Below are 20,374 nucleotides of genomic sequence, written 5' to 3'. Positions count from 1 at the left end.
TTTTTTTTTGTCATTATTCAATCGCTTGAGGCAAAAAAATAAAATATTCAATGGGCTCAACATGCCTCTTATCAATTTCCTTAGGGGGTCTACTTTCCAAAATGGGGTCATTTGGGGGGGTTTTGTACTGCCCTGTCATTTTAGCACCTCAAGAAATGAGATAGGCAGTCGTAAACTAAAAGCTGCGTAAATTCCAGAAAACGTACCTTAGTTTGTAGATGTGACAACTTTTGCGCAAACCAATAAATATACAATTATTGACTTTTTTTTTACCAAAGACATGTGGCTGAATACATTTTGGCCTAAATGTATGACTAAAATTGAGTTTATTGGATTTTTCTAATAACAAAAAGTAGAAAATATCATTTTTTTTCAAAATTTGCGGTCTTTTTACGTTTATATCGCAAAAAATAAAAATCGCAGAGGCAATCAAATACCATCAAAAGAAAGCTCTATTTGTGGGAAGAAAAGGACGCAAATTTTGTTTGGGTACAACATTGCATGACCGCGCAATTACCAGTTAAAGCAGCGCAGTGCCAAAGTGTAAAAAGACCTCTGGTCATTTACCAGCAAAATGGTCCGGTCTGAAAGTGGTTAAACAAACCAGCCAATGATCTGTCATTTAGAGGCACTACCATTACGCTTCCAGTGAGTCAGGCGGCAGGTCATTGTAATTGACGAGGACCTACAACATTGGACAATGTGATTGCTCTTGGATCTACATTGGGGATATTGTTACTGTTTTTTTTAAGGACTTTTTCATGTTCTGGGCATCTTTTTTTTATAAATTTTTATTAATTAGCAACACTCTCTTGGGGGTTCCTAGATTCCAGTAAGTCCCCCTGATGTTGTTGAAGGCATGCAGCCTTGTTTTGTTTGGGAGGTATTGGGCACATGCATGCTGCCTTCCCTTTCCTAGCTACCCAAACTGCATGTCTGTATAAGGGTCTTGGAAAAATTTATTAGTTTTTGGTTGTGGGGCAGCGCCATTTTATTTTTATTTTTTGAAGAGACAGTAGACATTTTAAAAAAAAGGAACAGTGTGGGATTTCCCCTGGATTTAAAACCATATTTTTATCCAGGCATGTAGGAAATGGAAGGCAGCTGGTGTGTGCACCCCCCCCCCCAACTATACCAGGCCACATATCTTCAACATTAGGGGGTACTTTACAAGGAGAGTAGTAAGTATTCACCCCTTGCAGGACAACATGTCCCCATATTGAAGGGACAAAGGCCTCATAGCTGTATCCACCCTTAAAAGGGGACTTGTAGGGGGACTTATCAGAATCTGAAAGAACACTTTACAGTATAAAGGCCTCAAAATATCCTTTATTTAATTTTTTTTTTTTAAATACGAAAAATTTAAAAAAGTCCCCCAATCTAATTCTAACACCAATCATGATGACCTGCCCCCAATTATGTCTCCATGCAGTCATGATGGCCTGACACCCAACGATGCTGGCCGAATGCTACATTTATTGCAAACTTCGAACTTCGAACTTATTGCGAACTTCTCCTGTTCTTGTATAAAAACACATTGGCCATTGATCCTGGTTGATGTCATAGATATCTATAGCATAGTGATGACCATTACTGGATCCCGGGATCCCCGGCCGGTTTATATGCAAACAAAAGCCAACTGAGGAAATATACCATAATTTAGCAGCAGTATATCTACAGCTGCTAAATGACTGATCCCTGCAGATTTGTTTACAAATCTGAGAAATGGCTGGATATCTGTCATTTAGCATTGGTAGTGCTAGCACTGCTAAATTACTGATCCCCTCTGTTTGTAAACAAATCAGTCATTTTTAAAGGGTTAAATCATACTCCTCCATAACGTCGCATCCAACTTTAAGACATTACCAAAGCATGTTGTTTGAAGGATTTGTGTATTTTTAATTGTGCCCTTTTAGCCACATTGAATGACCTTTAATCTATTTCATTTTTATTTTCTTTGCTTTGATTGCTGTGACCCATGGTAGTACTCAGCTACCTTTTCCTAACAAAAGCTTGGTAATTAGTCATAAAAATATGACAGAAAAAGCAACACGATTTGTCTCCCATTGATTTCAATGGGATTTTAGGCTATAATCAGGCTTCACGAATTCTGTTGAATATCCGGCAAACTGAACACCACTGTGACAACACTATGACACCAGTTCATTCATAACTAGTTATTATGAGGGACAGCACCATGGAATACATGAAGCAGCTGTTTAGTAGAGTGATCAGACAAGTAACATGGGATGGGACATTATTGCCACTAAACATCAATGGAAGTATTTTATTTTCACCAATGAACACCGACACAGATTATATTTACCAATGAACACTAATGCAAATTCATTTTTGTCACTATGTATCAATGCAAAATTTTTGTTTTGTTTTGTTTTTTTATTGAATGTTAATGCAAAGAATTTTTGCCTCTAAATGCTAATGCAAATATATTGTATTAGTTAATTCAGAATCAGGAGCAGACCCCACAGTGCTGTAAGTGCTCTATATTCCTACAGTAAGGTAAGCTCATATCTCACCAAATATTACGCTTTAATATTAGTAGAGTAGAAAAGCATAATGCCTCGTACACATGGTTGGACTTTCCTACGGAAAATGTACGACCGGATCATGTTGTCGGAAAATCTGATTGTGTGTGGGCTCCATCGTACTTTTTCTGTCGGAATTTCCGACACACAAAGTTTGAGAGCTGGATCTAAAATTCTCCAACAACAAAATCCGATTGTTTAAATTCCGATCATGTGTAGACAATTCCGACAGACAAAGTGTCATGCATGCTCAGAATAAATTACGAGACAAAGCTATTGACTACTGGCCCGTTTATAGTCCCGTCATACGTGTTCTACGTCATCGCGTTCAGAACAATCAGATTTTCTGACAATTTTGTGCGACCGTGCGCATGCTAAACAAGTTTGGGCCAAAATCCGTCGGAAAAAAATAAAAATTGTATACAGGGCATTAGAATATCATTGTCTATATGTCAGGCTTTCATTGCTGTTATATGTCACTATTTAAAGGAGATTTCCCCTAGCTTCCTGCTGAACTCTCGTTATCTGGACAGGAAGAGAGAGAAATGGTTAACAATTAACACGAATTGCAAAAATAAAAGTACACCTGAAAGGGCTGTGTTTTGTGAATGGCCAAGTTGGGAGGAAGGCTGAGACACAGTGCTGGTGTCTAGGAGTGTATGTCTGAAGCTTTCTAGAAATAGAGCAGGAGTTGTACTATCCTACAGAAAATAATCAGTGTTTTAACAGCATTATGAACACACCAGAAAGCCAATTACAAACCTAAAATGATTTTAAAAAATGTAGAGGTCATAAATATAAAAACCTTGGTGCCCAGAGTTCAGAGTTGATATTAAAAAAAATATTCAAATGATAGTTTATTTACTCAATGAGCAGATTGCCTTTCCCTTTTCAAAATGAATGTTCAAAAATAAGGTAAAAAAAAAAGCACATGCAGAAAAAAATCCTATTTTTTCTTTTCTTTTTAAAATTTCCACTGCATGTGATGAAACATTCAAAAGAATGAAGCTAAACTATTTTCATTAAGTTAACATGCACTTCAACCCCAGTATGTGTAGCTAAATAGTTACTTAGAAAGTGAAGTCGTCGTGTAATTTTACTGATCCATTTGTGTATTTTACATGTGTTCTGCAACTTACAGTATTCTCGTCATTTTCTGTCCATACTCTATCCTCTTTGAGCAAGTTATATGTGTCTGATTGATATATATCTGTATCCTCTTGTTCTCAGTGTGTGACTGTACATCTCTGCAGGTTCTTATAACTCTAGCATTTTATTTTATAGCTAGCAGCATTACAATATTGCTGTGCAGGTCATTACATCACTGCATGTTATTACGTTACTGTTCAGGTTATTTTATGGCTTTGCCACATTTTTTTACAGAAAACTCTGCTAGTTGAGAACATAAGAGCCTGTCTATATGATATATTTACCTTTGTAAAATGAAACCACAAGCTCTCTGAGGGCTCGTTCATACGGATGACTCAAAATTGCATACTAAGTGTAGGTGAAGCTCTTTTTGCCATTTTCTATGTTTTCACCACAGTCAACTTTATAATGGTTTAATGCCTTTTCTTTTCTTTGAGTCTGCTTTGAGTTTGCTATATCATTAGCATGTGCTATTATTTTTAATATTGTTACAATATTTTTATCTAATGTTAATATATATATAAATGGCAGTCATTGCAACTTTTTATGTCACATGGTACGCAGCGATTTTTCAAACAGGTTTATTTTGTAAAAAAAAATGTTTTCATGAATTAAAAACAAAACCAAATAAAGTAACATTTTACGCCGAGTAACATGTCATGCTTTAAAATTGAGCACACTTGTGGAATGGTACCAAACTTCGGTACTTACAAATCTCCATAGACGACGCTTTAAAATTTTACATGTTTAGAGTTATAGAGGAGGCCTTGCGCTAGAATTGTTGCTTTTGCTCTACCAAATGTGTTGATACCTCACATGTGGGATTTGAACACTGTTTACATATGTGGGTAAGACTTATGTATCCATTTGCTTCTGCGCTCGAACACGTGGGGACAGGGTGCTTTAAAAAAAAAAAAAATTCTTTATTTTATTTACTTTTTTTATTTTTACACTTTCTATTTAAAAAAAAAATGTTTTGATCACTATTATTCCTATTACAAGAAATGTAAACATCCCTTGTAATAGGAATAGTGCGTGACAGGTCCTCTCTATGGAGTGATGTGGGGTCAGTAAGACCCCATATGTCTCCTTCAGGCTGGAAAGGCTGAGCTAAAAAAAAACTATTGGCCTCTCCAGCAAGGTCCTCAGCTTTGTTTACTTCTGCCGACCGTGATAGCTGATGCCGATGTCATAGCATCACGTCCGGGCCGCCAAGGGTCTTAGAGATGACTGGGGACTATTTGGTCACCAGAAAGTTCTATGGTAAACTTCTAACAGTGACCGATTCGTTCTACAGCTAGTCGATCGCAGGCAAGTGAGGAGAAGCACAGGAGGGTGGCAGAAGGGGGGTGTCCAGGAGCTGAACTGCAGATATGATTGTTCTTATGGTGCACAGAATTGCTGGCTGAAAAAGATGATATCTAGATAATGCCTGTAGCTGCAGGCATCATTCAGATATCCCCACTCAAAGTCTAGGATGTCATATGATGGCCTATGGGTGGGGAGTGGTTAAATTACACACAGGTACTAATTAGGTGACTTCTGAACGCAATTGGTTTCACTAGATTTCAGGGGTATCAGAGAAAAGGGGGCTGAATACAAATGCATGCCACACTTTTCAAATATGTATTTGTAAAAAATGGTGAAGACCATTTATCATTTTCCTTCCACTTCACAATTTAGTGCCACTTTGTGTTGGTCTATCACATAAAATCCCAATAAAATACATTTACCTTTTTGGTTGTAACATTATAAAATGTGGAAATGTCAAGGGGTATGAATACTTTTTCAATGCACTGTATATCATCATTTACCTTTTAAAGGCATCTAAAGCCACACAAGTTCTCATTCCTTGTTTTTTCTTTATTATAGTGAAAAGTGATGACGATGAAGGTGACGTAAAGCCAGGAAAGGGTCATGGAAACCAAGGAAAGGGTAGCGATGACAGTAAAGACCCAAGGAGGCCGAAGCGACCACGCACAATCCTTACAACGCAGCAAAGAAGGGCCTTTAAAGCATCTTTTGAGGTGTCTTCAAAGCCTTGTAGAAAGGTGGGTATAAAAGAAGTATCACAGATAGTACTCAACACTGTGTCTGTAGTAACAAGTGTAGACTTGTTACTACAGACACAGTGTTGAGTAATGTCTGTGATACTTCATTTATTTTCAATAACAGTTAAAGTTTCAGAACAAGCTTTTGAGTATACCTATTTCTTCTAAGAACCAAGCAGTACATGTACACAAGGCTACAATCACCTTAAAATGGTTGTAAAGGATAAAGTTTTTTTTTTACCTTAAGTCATCCTCTGTACTGTGTGTACCAAAAACGCAACTCAGCTCAGGATCAAGCCAGCACATATGCCACCATAGGAAGCAAAAAAAAAGGTATGCTATTGCACTAACTAGAACCCAACCATCATTAAACTGGGCACATAAGAGGGCCAGGAGGTTCAGATTAGTTCTTGAGGTCCTAATGCACATATAAAAAACAAACACAAGAGGATGGCTCCATCTAGGTGTAGGATTTATTTTAAAAAGTATAAAAGACAGTAAAAATGCACTCACTAGATAAAAATGGATCAAGGCTTGTCATAGACCCCTATAGACCTCCACAGGATTACCGTGAGGCTGCAAAGCTCCACAGGCATGTGGCTAGTTGAGTTCTTAAAGGAAGTGCAGCTGTCAACCTTCAGGCTGGAACATAAGCAACAGCAGCTTCCAGAAGTGACAAGATTGCCCCTTTATCAAACCATAGCCTATGGTTCCTATGGTGGCACATGGAGAAGATGAGGATCCCAGAACACAATCTGGGGTCCCCAGAAGATAAGGATCAGTTCTGCTCTGTGCAAAACTATTGCAAAGATCAGGTAAGCATAACATGTTTGTTATTTAACAAAATAAATAAACCTTTACAATCACTTTAAGTTGCAGACCCAAATAACATATATTGCTGAAAACTCGGCCTTGATATATAAAAAAAATTAGCATAGGCGAATTAAGAACAACTTCTATAAAAAAAATATAAAAATTTGCAGAATATGATGTAGAATAAAATGAAAATTTGGGCTCTTTCTTGCCCCTTCTTTAACTTTGTGTTTGGGTGCTGTGTTGCTGATTTTCTTTTCTTTTGTTTTACTCCTACATTTTCCTTTTTCCTTTCTTAAATTATGTTAAATAAGATTAAATGTTGATGCATCTTCTTTCAGTCTAATAGTAATAAATATTTAGAGAAAATATCTGCTTCGAATGGTTTATGGTGTTACCTATAGAAAACAGGCAAAATTAAAGTGGCAAATCTTGTTTGTTTTTGTTTTTTTTGGATAGTGTTGAAGGCTAATAACCCCTTTTAGGTTTTTATTGCCATCTGTGTCCTTGCTAAGGATGTTTATTCTCTCTATCAGTGCTAGCAACCCCTATTACTGGGACAGAATATAAGAGAAAATCCACAGTTTTGAGTATTTCCTAGAACAGGCACATAGTGGAAATCTTCCAACGTGGATTCTTATTCTGGTGATAATTGTCTAGTGCCGCGTACACACGATCAAACTTTTCGACAACAAAACCTTGAATTTTCGTTCGAAGGTTGTTGGCTCCAACTTGTCTTGCATACACACAGTCACACAAATATTGGCCAACAATTATGAATGTAGTAACATATAAGACGTACGGCGAGCTGATAAAAAGGAAGTTCAATAGTCATGTGATATCTCCATTATGAATGCTAGTTTTACAAGACCGAGCGCTTCCGACTAGTATTTGATTCCGGGCATGCCTGAACTTTTGTGCAACGGACTTGTGTACACACAATTGGAAAGTCCAACAACAAAGTTTTGTTGGCAGGAAACTTGAGAACCTGCTAGCCAACATTTGTTGGTGGAAAGTCCGACAACAAATGTTCGATGGAGCATACACACTGTCAGACTTTCAGCCAACAAGCTCACATCCAACATTTCCCATCGAAAAAACCGACCGTGTGTACGTGGCATAAGAAGGGATTTACCTTACTTTGGAGAGATTTCCTTCCCTTTTATGGTGTGTCTACAGGACAGGAAGTGAACGGAAGCATCCTTAATTGGACACAGGTTGCCAAAAACCGAACAAAGATTTTAACTACCACTAACTCTATCCAAAATGAAACAAAAACATTTGTTTTAGAACCTTTGGCTTTAAAAGGTATATCAACACCCAGATATAAATTATGTATACAACTACCAGAAAATGTGCCCTGAACAAATTTTGAATTAATATTGAATTTTGAATGGCTTACCTTAGGAGTCTAGAATGTTTTTCTCATGGCTATTTCCTTTAACAGGGACTGCTTACCGCAGCTATTCTCATAAGTTCGAAGTGACCATTTTTTTCCTGCCTTCAGATAGTTCAGATCAGTCAGGGCTTCCTTCCAGGACCAGACCTAGCCTGTCTGATGTGGGGGTGCAATAAAAAATGTCAGGGGTCCAGAATATTAGAGGTCCGCAGGGCATTGTACAGGGGGTAAGCACATCACAGGACAGGGTCAACAGTTTGTAGGGCAGTCTACAGGGTGTTAGCAAAGCACAGAATAGGGTCAGCAGTTTGTAGGGCAGTGTACAGGGGGTAAGCAAAGCAGAGGATAGGGTCAGCAGTTTGTAGGGCAGTGTACAAGGTGTCAGCAGGTCAGAGGATAGGGTCAACAGTTTCTAGGTAGTGTACAGGGTGTCAGCAAAGCAGAGGCTATACTCTGCCCTGCTGACCCCCTATGATCAGCAGTTTGTAGTGTAGTGTGCAGGGGTTAGCAGGGTAATGGATGGGAGGTCAACAGGGGATTGTACAGGAATCGGTAGGACCGCGGATCGCCATTGGAGAGGGGTAGGACAGACTGATTGCCAGTGGAGAGGCAGAGGACAGGGGGATTGACAGTGGAGAGGCGGAGGACAGGCAAATCACCAGTGGAGAGGCGGAGGACAGGCAGATTGCCATTGGAGAGTGGAAGGACAGACTGATTGTCAGTGGAGAGGCAGAGAACAGGGGGAATGCCAGGGGAGAAGCAGAGGATAGGGGGATCGCTAGTGGCAGGGCTCTTGGCTGAGCTCCTTTCCCCTACCTGTACTGCACATATCTGAGGTTACATTCCTTCACACACAGCCTACAATCTGCACAGTGTGTAACTGGCTGCTATTTTGCAGTGCTGACCTATGATTCTCCCTGGAGAGAACAGCAGCACAACTCCAGTAGTCACCTAAACACTGTGTAGTTTGTGACACTGTGTAAAGGAATGCGATCTCAGATATGTGCAGTGAGAGGAGGAGGAGCGGTGCAGGGAGGGTTACTCAGCAGCTGGCAAAGTATCCAGAATGAAGGGGGGTGATCAAAAGGCTTTGGGAGACACAACTGAAATATGGGGATCACAGCCCTCCTCCCCAGCACCCCCCTAGATCCGGCCATGCTTCCTTCAATAAATGTAAGACTGTGGTCATGATGATGGCGATATAGTCCTCTCTACTCTCTCCATCTACATTATACACAAACACACCTTATAAATGAACAATCTTCTCCTCTTTATTAGGTCAGAGAGACATTGGCAGCAGAAACAGGCCTTAGTGTACGAGTCGTCCAAGTATGGTTCCAGAACCAAAGAGCAAAGGTACCTCACATACTTTTCTGCTTTGTTATACATAATCTGGTCTTTTTTTTTGTACTGTTCATGTACAGTTAGAGAACTCTGTCTGCTAATACATGTCTAATCAATTCATAATCATTTAAGCCATTCAGAGTCACTTAAAAGTGCATTGTTTTATTCAACAGATGAAGAAATTAGCACGGAGGCATCAACAACAACAAGAACAACAAAATTCTCAGAGACTTGGTCAAGGTAGCTAAACTGTTACTGTTTATAGCACAGCACATTACAATGTAATATTTTAAATAATTAGCTATTAATCTCAATAACCCCTCAACAGCATCCCTCCTATTAGATTTTAGTTCACTACATTGCTGTTCTATGTAAAATATACCTGCCTTCTATTTATAGCTGCCAGACATTTTCTGCAGTGTTACTGCTAACAAGGAAGTCCAGCAGCTCACTTGAACCCAGTGACATCCCTCAGTCATAATACTTAAAGGGGTTTTCCAATTTATGTGAAAAGTGGGCTTTGCTGCCATTGCGTGTAGTACAAGCCATTGGTTATGATCTCACTTATGCCAACACAATAGGGGTTATTTACGAAAGACAAATCCACTTTGCACTGCAAGTGCACTTTGAAATGCATTCGCTCTAAATCTAAGGGGTAGATCTGAAATGAGTGGAAGCTCTGCTGATTTTATCATCCAGTCATGAGCAAGCTAAAATCCAGTTTTTTATTTTTCTTGCATGCTCCCCTCGGATCTACAGCGACTTCACTTCCACGTGCACTTTCAGTACAAAGTGGAGTTGCCTTTAGTAAATAACCCCCGGTGTCTGCTAATTTTGTGTATAAATCATTTTCAGACAATAAGGAGTTAATTTATAAAAAGTGTGCATAGGCATTTCCCCAGTGAGAGTGCACATACATTTGTTCAGTGTGAGTGGGGCAAAAATCAAATGTAAATAGGCTATATCCTGTGCTGTTTGGATATAAATCATTGATTTTAAAATGGAACATACTGTATTTGTCCACTAGATGTAGCTAAGGATTATAAAAAATTCCTATAATCCTTATAATTTATACAATCCTATCATCTAATGGCCAAATGTGGCATTTACTATTTAAAACTAATGGTGTACATTTGAACAACACAGAAGATATTCTCATATATCTTTTTTTTTACCCAAGAACATTTTATTGAAACTTATATGTTTTTTGCCCAAAACGAATGCATCTGCATTTTCACTGGGCAAATGGCTATGCAAATTATTTTATAAGCCAAACCCCTAATTCTCCCATTTCTATTCTCCGAAACTTTTTTTATTCAAAACCCTTTGCAACACAATCCTTATCACTTAATGCAGTATGTTTTCATATAACATTGATGAATATTTTGGATCATGGATATACACTTTTCACGCTACCACTTTTCATATACTTGAAATTGATGAACACTAAACCACTTTACATTTAACCCACATTATTACACACATGGTCTCTTCCAACATGTTCTTTGAACATATTAGCTAAGTGCATGACCTACTAACAAAGAGGTTAAAAAGTGGGTGATACATTGGGCAACACAAAACATACAGTAAATAGTAGACAAGCATAACAAGGCAATTTAGCAAATTTATGAAACCTGGGACAAATCAAAATCAGCTTTTCCAATAGCATTTAATCAAAAATGGTCTTCTCTCTCCCTCATTTGTGAAATAGGTGTGAGTTGAGTGGGAATAGTTTGCCCAATCCCTAACTAATTTCAACCCAGGGATTTAATAAGATCTCACAAACCCAAGTTAAAATATTTGAGTTTGCATGCATGAGCATGTGATATTGACCCTGAACCTCAGTACTGAATCATGATTAACGTAGAAAATATTCAAACGGTTAACAGGTGTATCCATTGAGAGAGAACTTTACAGCCAAAACTGAAGTTGGCTGCAGTATTATAGTTAGCTGAAAATGCTTCTGGTACGGTATATCAAAGGCCACTAACCATAGAGCAGAGATAAGAGAAAACCATCTTGTGTCAAGATGCTTGCACTCTTCTAATTGCTAGTGGTCATGCCTCTATAGATGATATACAAAGTTCAAAATACAACAAGCTGCTCTTAAAGCCCTATGCAGATTATTAAGTACCCCTAAATTAGTGCATAAATGCCATTTAGCTAGATTATGGTATTTACAGCAAACTATCACCAACATTTTAGTTAAAATGGTTGTTCTTTTTAAAAGAAGGCACTAAACACTCACCTTTTCCTTTGCATGCATTGCTGAACACCACTTTGATCACTGGAACTGGTCACTAAAGTCCACTGGGAAAGCAACACTTCTGGGAGTATTGATTTCATGTGTCTCACTGGTTCCTGCCTCTAACCTTGTGTCACCAACAAAAAGAGTGTTAATGTAAGTTCAGAGGGGGAACCAGTAAGAGCTACAGGGGACCAAGAAGGTCGACACCACTGGAAGTGTCATTTTTGCAGCAAACGTCCAGGTTCCAGCTCTAGCATTTGGAGTGATGTTTAGCAATGCCGTTACAGGAAAAGGTGAGTATTTACTGCCTACATTTACAAATAAGAGTAGTGTTAACAATATTTCCTGACAAGAAGTTCCCTAATTGCATTAAGTCTAAAAAACCTATAAAAAAAGAATATTTCCATTGCAGGGTCCGTGCGCTGTGTTAATGCAAGACCTATCACTAACCTATTGTTATAAGTGTAAACTATAGCAAAATCTTCATAAATCTCTCCAATATGTCAAGCTGCTAAAATATCATTTGAGCTCTGCCAAAAATAAAAATGTTTCACAAGCATTATCTATCCTACCTTCAAACCTAATATAGACCATTTGTACTGCCTGAAGTCACCTAAATCCTAATAAATCTTTAAATCGGACTCTCTGGAAAATGTTAAGCTATATAGAAACCCTATCTAGCCTACTTCATTTCCATCGAAAACAAATACTGTATCACATCATACTACCGTCCATAATTCCTCTGAAATAACCAGCACTGTAGTAATGAATCTAGCTTAGAAACGGTGTCTAAAATTGCCTTTCCAATTGTGAACCAAATTTAGCTCACAGTTTTACAAATCTATCTACATATCCTAAACCTCTCTATTAAGCCTGTAACAGCAGTTTCTATTTCCATCCTGTCAAAGATTAAAAACCAACCCCATCGTTTGTAGCATGCTTGATACTGTAACGCAGAACAGTGAAAAAATAAGCTTATGTGCATAATATGTATTACCTAATCCATTCTGTTTGGCCTATATAGACTATTGAATTGAAAATTTCTCAATGACAGAAACGTAAACACACGTCTGTCTACGTAATTTAAGGTAGCTGTTAATACGAAATGCTCTCTACATCTTTCTTAGTGCACAAAGCAATAGAATGCATTACGCTGAAAAAAGTTCTAAAGACCAAGAGCCAAATGCATTCCATGGGCACCTCTACATATAGCAGGCAAATCATATAATGGAAGACAATAAATTTGGCAAAATTTAGCTTATATGAAATAGATAAATTATAAAGCAATTTAATGCTTGCATGTATGCATTTGATTATTTCACAGTCTTGCCTTACTATATTAAACAATAGATTTGTATTTTAACCACTTTAGCTATTTGTATATAGAAGAACAGATTGGTATTTAAAAAAAAACAAAAGTCGATGTGACTGCTAGATTGAACTATAGATATGAAATGGCCTAGCAGACAAATGATAGACAGATGACAAACTTTGTAGGACTGAGTGCATTAATGTGGCTCCTTGTCACCCGTCAGAGGTCATGTCCAGCCGCATGGAAGGGATGATGACCTCATACGCCCCTCTGGCCCCCCCTCAGCAACAGATCGTCTCGATGGATCAGAACAACTACAGCACAGACCCCTTCCAGCAAGGACTCACCCCTCCTCAAATGCCAGGTGACCACATGAATCCTTATGGTAAGCCGTGTGCACCATGTACAGTTATACCAAGTACAACCATTCAGAACAGATTGCAGTGTGATAATATATGCCTTTTTTCTAGACAATTGTGATCGTTATATTTAGTATATGTACATTAAAGAACTGCCTGTGAAAATGAACAACTAGAGGAGATATTCATTTTTAGATGTATATGTTCTAATATAATGTGCTATTTTTTTAAAATCTTTTTTGTTTATTCTCTTTTTCAAAACGGCTGAAAAAAAATGAAAATAATCTTATTATTCAAAGCTTTGTTCAGTTTAATCATTCAAGTGAATAGAAATTTTCATTTTTTTTTAATTTCCACACATAAAATTGTGCATTGTGTTGGACAGAGGTTCACTGGTTTAAATGGACTTTCTATTAATTTAATAAAACAACATCAATGGGTGCAGATCCTGCACTGGTAAATACAATTGTGAATAAAAAGAGAAAAAAAGAAAGAAAAAATACTTTACAAGCAGTGTTGCACTGTTAGATAATTACCACAAGTGGTCTTCTAATGTGGTTTCAGAGCTCCTTAGTTGTGGGGTCCAAATATCTGGTAAGCGGCAGCATATTTATTTGGTGGCTGGGGCACAATTGTTGCATGAAAAAGTTACATTCACAGCGGATTATATTTCTTGCATTCAGAATTTATGATCATGGTGGACTTTATTTTTGGTTTATTTTTTTTGTTATGTAAAAGGGACATTTTAATTTTTTAGCGTAGTATTGTATTATCACTTTGCATTATCACTTGTGGTATTAATTTGACAGCACAACACTATTTGTAAAATAAACTTAACCTGCTACCTAGTCGAAATCTTGCATGACCAATTTACAAACACTCAACTCAATACAGAGAACAGGCTCCTAGAATTGTACACCATGATAATGCTGGCAATGTTTGCCAATTGCTATGTTCTGATTTGCGTCTAATGAGTCAAACAGTTAATAGTCGCAAGTCCTATAGAGTAAGGGTAAAATGTTAGCACACACAAGTAGCAGCAGAGGTATGCTGAGTGTTTATCTTACACAAACAGGATGGAGCTAGAAGTGCTGCCACAGTAATAGAGGGTGATTCACAAGCTAACCCTTGACATTTGCAAAATTCAAATTCTGGCCTCTGATACCTGTGTTGGATTTTTTAGTCTTTCGATACAGTATGACCTAATGTGTAGTGAAAATATCTCATAAGATTAAAATATGTTTGTTTGTTTCTTGGCATAACATAACCCATGGGTTTCTAAAGCATCCATCCTCTCAATTTAAGAATGGAAAATAACTCAAATCCCCCAAGACTATCCAGTTTACCCTGAGGATTTTATTCTGAGCTAACATTCATTTGCTGACTGACAAGTTCTATCAGAACTTGCTTTTCTTTACAATTCACCAATTCAACTGCCTTGTAGAGGTAGCCCATTACAACCAAGGATATATTTGCTTCCATTTTCAAATCTGCATTAGAACAATAGCAGCTGTAATCTGAGTGGTTGTTTCGGTCAACACCTCTTTCCTCTGGGGATCATTCCAGTATATATAATCTGGTGTTGAATGCCTCAAGAGTTAACGATAGTAGATACAAGACAGTTCTTCAGATAGTTCACTGAGCTGAATGTGCCCTTAATACATTGAACATGATGCTGTTAAGATATATTTCTTTTTTATTTACTAATTATGTTGCCATTTTTTTATAAAATATTTTTAAATTAATTTTGCACTTCATTGCTGCTGATCTTTTGCAGTCTCTCTTAGGTCCCATGCACACTAGGCGTTTCGTTCCTGTGCATGGATATCTGCCATTTAGCTGTGGGTGAAGGGTACAATTGCCCCATCCAGCCCCACTGCCAGCTGTCAAACTCTATAAGAGTGTCTGATGGCTGCTGTGGCTGGACAATGTGCCTAGCAGTATGAATGTTTAGGCCATTATGCAACCCAGAGACAAATGCCTGGAATGCAGACTTGTGTTTTGGTCTTTCGTCCCTACGTGCAAACTGTCCCTAATGGCAAGTCATGTCCAACTGCATCAGCTCTCTCTTTGACAAGTTGCTTGCATTGCCCTTTGCTCTCAGTTAGATGCTAAACTCCCAGTGTGCATCACACCATGATGGAAAGAGCCTAATCAAAGATCATTATGGCAGGATCATCAGACATTTAAGAGAAAGCTAAAATTTTAAAGAAAGCTAAATATTTGAAGAGTTACAAAACAAATTATGTTAAATCAATGTTAAAACTAATATGAAATTTTAGTAACTGGGTTTAAACATCAAGTATGCTCATGTTTAAACATCAAGCTTTCTTTTGTCTGTGGTTATCACTGGGTCATGGATTTAAAGCTACTGTGCCAAGTTGATATTTTATGATAACCTACATGATTCCATAGTATATTCTCAGAAAATTAGCATGTGTGCAAGCTCAAAATACTAATTTTAGAGCAGTCGTCATTATACAATTTCAGTTGCATTCCAGTCTTGGAGGCTGATTTCATTGGACTACGCAATGTTTCCTTATATCGCCTAAGAGCTTTGGAAATTATATCTATCTATGTGATTTCCAAAGTCAGCTGATCTAACACAGCCATTGTGAGACTGCCTAACTGCCCCAGTATCATTTAACAGTTAATCCACCTAATACTGGTATTTTGCATTTATGTACATGTAGGCTAGTTGAACTATCCACTATTTATATCTTCTGAACACCCTTGGTATGGGGCTCCCAGGTTTTTTCAGACTGAAAATGCTTTGTGAACATGTAAAAAAAACCTCCTGTGCATTTTCTTGTCAACAAGCCTGCTGCAGCTAGCAAGTCTGACCATGCAATATCAAGCTACACTAACCATTGCATTGTATGTTAATCATGAGTAACTCAGTGTGTCCCCAGATTTTGCCTGGGAACATTCTCACTTTGAAATTCTTCAGAGCAGTTTGCAGTCTGCAGTCTGCCCAAAGGCTTGTTTCAAAGAAAAACTACAAATATATATATACAGTGGTGTGAAAAAGTGTTTGCCCCCTTCTGTCACACTTAAGTGTTTCAGAACATCAAACCAATTTAAACAATAGTCAAGGACAACACAAGTAAACACAAAATGCAATTTGTAAATGAAGGTGTTTATTATTAAAGGTGAAAAAAAATCCAAACCATCATGGCCCTGTGTGAAAAAGTGATTGCCCCCCTTGTTAAAACATACTATAACTGTGGTTGTCCACACCTGAGTTCAATTTCTCTAGCCACACCCAGGCCTGATTATTGCCACACCTGTTCACAATCAAGGCATCACTTAAATAGGAGCTGCTTGACAAAGTAAGGTCCACCAGAAGATCCTTAAAAGCTACACATCATGCCGAGACCCAAAGAAATTCAGGAACAATTGAGAAAGAAAGTAATTGAGATCTATCAGTCTGGAAAGGGTTATAAAGCCATTTCCAAAGCTTTGGGAATCCAGCGAACCACAGTGAGAGCCATTATCCACAAATGGCGAAGACATGGAACAGTGGTGAACCTTCCCAGGAGTGGCCGGCCGCCCAAAATTACCCCAAGAGCGCAACGACGACTCATCCAAGAGGTCACAAAAGACCCCACAACAACGTCCAAGGAACTGCAGGCCTCACTTGCCTCAGTTAAGGTCAGCGTTCATGCCTCCACCATCAGGAAAAGACTGGGCAAAAATGGCCTGCATGGCAGAGTTCCAAGGAGAAAACCACTGCTGAGCAAAAAGAACATCAAAGCTCGTCTCAATTTCTCCACAACACATCTTGATGATCCCCAAGACTTTTGGGACAACATTCTGTGGACCGATGAGACAAAAGTGGAACTCTTTGGAATGTGTGTATCCAATTATATCTGGCGTAGAAGGAACACTGCATTTCATAAAAAGAACATTATACCAACAGTAAAATATGGTGGTGGTAGTGTGATGGTCTGGGGCTGTTTTGCTGCTTCAGGACCTGGAAGACTTTCCGTGATAAAAGGAACTATGAATTCTGCTGTCTACCAAGAGATCCTGAAGGAGAATGTCCGACCATCTGTTCGTGTACTCAAGCTGAAACGAACTTGGGTTCTGCAGCAGGACAATGATCCTAAACACAGCAGCAAGTCCACCACTGAATGGCTGAAGAAAAACAAAATGAAGACTTTGGAGTGGCCTAGCCAAAGTCCTGACCTGAATCCTATTGAGATGTTGTGGTATGACCTTAAAAAGGCCGTTCATGCTCGAAAACCCTCTAATGTAACTGAATTAGGACAATTCTGCAAAGATGAGTGGGCCAAAATTCCTCCAGGACGCTGTAAAAGCCTCATTGCACGTTATCGCAAACGCTTGGTTGCAGTTTTTGCTGCTAAGGGTGGCCCAACCAGTTATTAGGTTTAGGGGGCAATCACTTTTTCACACAGGGCCATGGTGGTTTGGATTTTTTTTCACCTTTAATAATAAACACCTTCATTTACAAATTGCATTTTGTGTTTACTTGTGTTGTCCTTGACTATTGTTTAAATTGGTTTGATGTTCCGAAACACTTAAGTGTGACAAACATGCAAAGAAACAGGAAATGAGGAAGGGGGCAAACACTTTTTCACACCACTGTGTATATATATATATATATATATATATATATATATATATATATATATATATATATATATATATATATATATATATATATATATATATGTATATATATATATATATATATATATATATATACACACAAGACATATAGTGGGGTTTGTTCAAATTCAACTGAAAAAGTGAAAAAGTGAAAATACGCTTTAAGAGCCTGTGTTGATGGGCTTTTGTTCACATCAATCTGGTTTTAAATTCCCTTTGAAGTCTATAGGGATTCAAAACCTGTATGAAGCAAGTCAACTGCAGGTCAAATGCACCTGTAATGCACCTGTCAAATTCTGAATATCCTCAAAAGCTTCTGAAATGGATGCAATCGAGACAAGCCCAAAGCTCATCAACACAGACCATCTTAAGCCGGCCATAAATGATTTGACTCTCAGGAGGTTCAGCAGGGACTGGCTGAGATTCAATCCATCTATGGGCAGGCTGATTATATAAGTTGATCTATCATCGAGCTAGCATGTCGGATTTCTATAATCATTGTATACTGGCAGGGACAGCTTTCCGTGACCCCCCCCCCCCCCCCCTCAAACAGTGCTTGCAGGAAAGGAAATCCCAAGATATATGGCCTGCCTTAAGCCTCATACACACCAGCTCCTGATCAGCCAATGGCGCAATAGAACAGCAGGGGAGATCACTGCACTAACATCAGATTGTAAGTACAGGGATCTGACCGAAGATGTTAGTTTTTATTCGTTCACAACTACAAAAAGCTAGCAGTGTGTACTAGGCTTTAAGCTGTCAGGTTATACTTAGCATATCCACTCCCACTCAGTAATTATGTTTACTAACTAATTTACTACCTTAGAGAAACCTTTCTAAATGCTGGTTTGAACCACCTAAATTAAAATTCCAGATTTCAATACTTTTGTTTTTAAATACTTCCATTAATCTCCAATTAGCATGTTTGGAATTATTATTAGATACGTCAAAATATTATCTGTAATCTACAAATAAATTATACCTAAACTGGCTGTATAAAAAAATTACAGTATGTAGATACTTTATACTATATATTTTGTATTGTTACATGGTTAGTCTGGTTGAACAAAGACCCATTTCATCTAGTTCAACCAATATCCATACATATATGTATATATATATATATATATATATATATATATATATATATATATATATATATATATATATATATTATATATATTTTACAAAAACATAACATCAACAAAGAAATACACATGGTAGCATGATAAGCAATACGCTTATATTATGAATAATGGTTAATCTAGAAAACATCTCTGTGCATATTAAAACATTTTGCCTTGAGCAACAGATCTACCCTTATCCCATGTATTTTTTTTTTAATACATGATGTCAGTGAAGACATTAGAACATAAAGAAGGTTTCAATATATGGTATATTTTGACTGTACTTTTTACAGTATTATTGCGTTCATGTAATATGAATATGTTTCTTTTACAGGGAATGACACCATCTTCCATGATATTGACAGTGATACCTCGTTAACAAGTCTCAGTGACTGCTTCCTGGCTTCTTCAGAAGTCAATTCCATGCAGGCCCGAGTAGGAAATCCAATTGACCGACTGTACTCCATGCAGAGTTCCTACTTTGCGTCATGAGGGCCACCTTGAATTTCTTCCCTACCAAAAAATAAAAACATGGACCCTTAGAGACTATTTACAGCCATATCTGTGCAGTTGTCCTTCCCAAAGCTGAGCAGTGAGCAAGACAGAACGTCAAAGAAGCCACAGCCTAAGTGACTGCACCTTACAGGCCCACGGAAAATTTTGGAAAAAAGCATGAGAAAGTACTTCAGCAACTTTTTTTTTCATTTTAAAATACACTCCTTGTAAAAAAAAATGGAAGAAAACAGTATTTGTATAGAAGTGTGTAAAAAATAGAATTCCCCTCCTCCTAGAATAATGAAAAAATGAAGCCACTGATTTTAAGGTTCTCCTTGTCTCCTCTAAAACTGCATGAGTGTCACCGTGATGTGGAATTAACAAATTTGAACTGTGAGAAATTATTGTAAATGTGATGTTTTAAACTATTTTATTATTTTTTTGTTTTTTTTTTCTTTTTATATTTTTGGTTTTCTCCATAGTCAAGAAGGGTAGATCTTAGTCATTATATCATACGAGCAGGCAACTTCTTCTTAAGGTCTTTGCCAATACAGGAAGGACTGCATGTTTTTTTCTGGCGAGAAATCCATTTTTTAAATTAATGGTCTTATGTTCTTTTAAGGTGCTTTAAAGATTTAAAACAGAAAAAAAAGAAAAACATTAATTTAATAAAACATACAACAGTAATAATGTATTTCAGTTGGTCAAAATATTGGTTTATTTTTGAAAGTTTAAAATGCTATAATACCAGGTTGTTGCATTTTCCATGCTAATGCTGGAAGAGATATCAGTGCATAGATAAAGCCACAATGTAGTTCTCCAGGCTGGTTGCTTCTAAGTTGCAGCACTCTCTGTGCACATAGTAAGGAATCGATCACCTTTATACATTATCCCTG

General features: G+C 37.7%; 1 protein-coding gene across 1 annotated transcript in view; it reads left to right on the top strand.

The window, feature by feature from the left end:
• The window catches only part of LMX1B (LIM homeobox transcription factor 1 beta), a 252,630-nt gene extending 232,458 nt beyond the window's left edge, over nucleotides 1-20,172 (top strand). Inside the window, exons 4-8 of the mRNA XM_077478986.1 lie at nucleotides 5,568-5,746; nucleotides 9,237-9,314; nucleotides 9,476-9,542; nucleotides 13,086-13,247; nucleotides 19,318-20,172. Coding sequence (XP_077335112.1) covers nucleotides 5,568-5,746; nucleotides 9,237-9,314; nucleotides 9,476-9,542; nucleotides 13,086-13,247; nucleotides 19,318-19,475 — 644 coding nt within the window. The 3' untranslated portion in view covers nucleotides 19,476-20,172. The remainder of the gene's footprint in view (nucleotides 1-5,567; nucleotides 5,747-9,236; nucleotides 9,315-9,475; nucleotides 9,543-13,085; nucleotides 13,248-19,317) is intronic.
• The last annotated feature ends 202 nt before the right edge of the window (nucleotides 20,173-20,374 follow it).

Source organism: Lithobates pipiens, unplaced genomic scaffold (genome assembly GCF_037356315.1).
Source record: "Lithobates pipiens isolate NorthernLeopardFrog02 unplaced genomic scaffold, aLitPip1_a1.2 Scaffold_1, whole genome shotgun sequence".
Lineage (NCBI taxonomy): Eukaryota > Metazoa > Chordata > Amphibia > Anura > Ranidae > Lithobates > Lithobates pipiens.
The sequence above is the reverse complement of the archived record's forward strand: the minus strand, read 5'-3'. Positions and strand labels throughout refer to the sequence as shown.